General features: G+C 14.3%; 1 protein-coding gene across 1 annotated transcript in view; it reads left to right on the forward strand.

The window, feature by feature from the left end:
* The first annotated feature begins 289 nt into the window (after window positions 1–289).
* The window catches only part of LOC102677276 (protein MEMO1), a 7,314-nt gene continuing 6,619 nt past the window's right edge, over window positions 290–984 (forward strand). The window contains exon 1 of the mRNA XM_006624198.2: window positions 290–575. Within this exon, the coding sequence (XP_006624261.1) occupies window positions 524–575 (52 nt within the window). The 5' untranslated portion in view covers window positions 290–523. The remainder of the gene's footprint in view (window positions 576–984) is intronic.

The following is a 984-nucleotide window of genomic DNA, read 5'->3' on the forward strand; positions in this document are numbered from 1 at the left end:
GTTATAATATTATAATATATACTGTGAATAATATATTATAATATTTCTTATTTATTACTTATAATAATTGAAATATTTTTATTTTATATTTTTTGTATAATAAAAATTTTTGATTTATCACTAAAAATAATCTTCTAGTGAAATTTTCTATTTTAAACTTCTAATATATAAGAACATTGATTATTTGTTTTAATTATAATAGCAAAATATAATAACTTTTTATAAGATTTATAATAAATCAATATATATATTTTTTAAACATTTATTTTTTATTTTATTATATACCTAAAGAATATATTCTTTGTGTTAGTATTATGAATGTACTATTCAACACGTTATTAAAAGCGTATGGTTCGTGGCCAAGTAAAAATTAAGTTTATTTGTGATAAACTTTTATAAACATTTTATATATAAGTAAAATTGTATCGATACTTCAAATAAATCATTTATAAAAAAAATAAACCAAAAAATTATTTATTAAAAAAATAAACAGAAGAAATAAAAATTAGTAAATAAGTAAAAAATGGCATTAATTAGAAGAGCAACTCATGCTGGTAGTTGGTACGCAAGTTCTGGTAAGCAATATTTAAACTATTTTTAATTTATATAATTTCAAAATAACATTTATTTATAATTTAATTTTATAATTATTTATAATATTTTTTCTATTCTTATGTGTATTCATTATTATATATTTCATTACATTCAGTTAATAAATTATCACAATTCTATAAAATTCAATATATTTTGACATAATAATGGATTATTAAATGCTAATATTGGCATATAAAACTTATATAATTTTTAATAGTAACAATTATAATCCTACAATGTTTATTATATTATTTCCTAGAATGTTTGTTATATTTTGAATATTTTACATATATGTATATATATATATACATATATATTATATTATAATATATTATATATTATAATAAATTTATTATTTATTACTAATTATTTATAATTAATATATTTGTA

The sequence above is a fragment of the Apis dorsata genome, unplaced genomic scaffold (genome assembly GCF_000469605.1).
Source record: "Apis dorsata unplaced genomic scaffold, Apis dorsata 1.3 scaffold_997, whole genome shotgun sequence".
NCBI classification, from domain to species: Eukaryota; Metazoa; Arthropoda; class Insecta; order Hymenoptera; family Apidae; genus Apis; species Apis dorsata.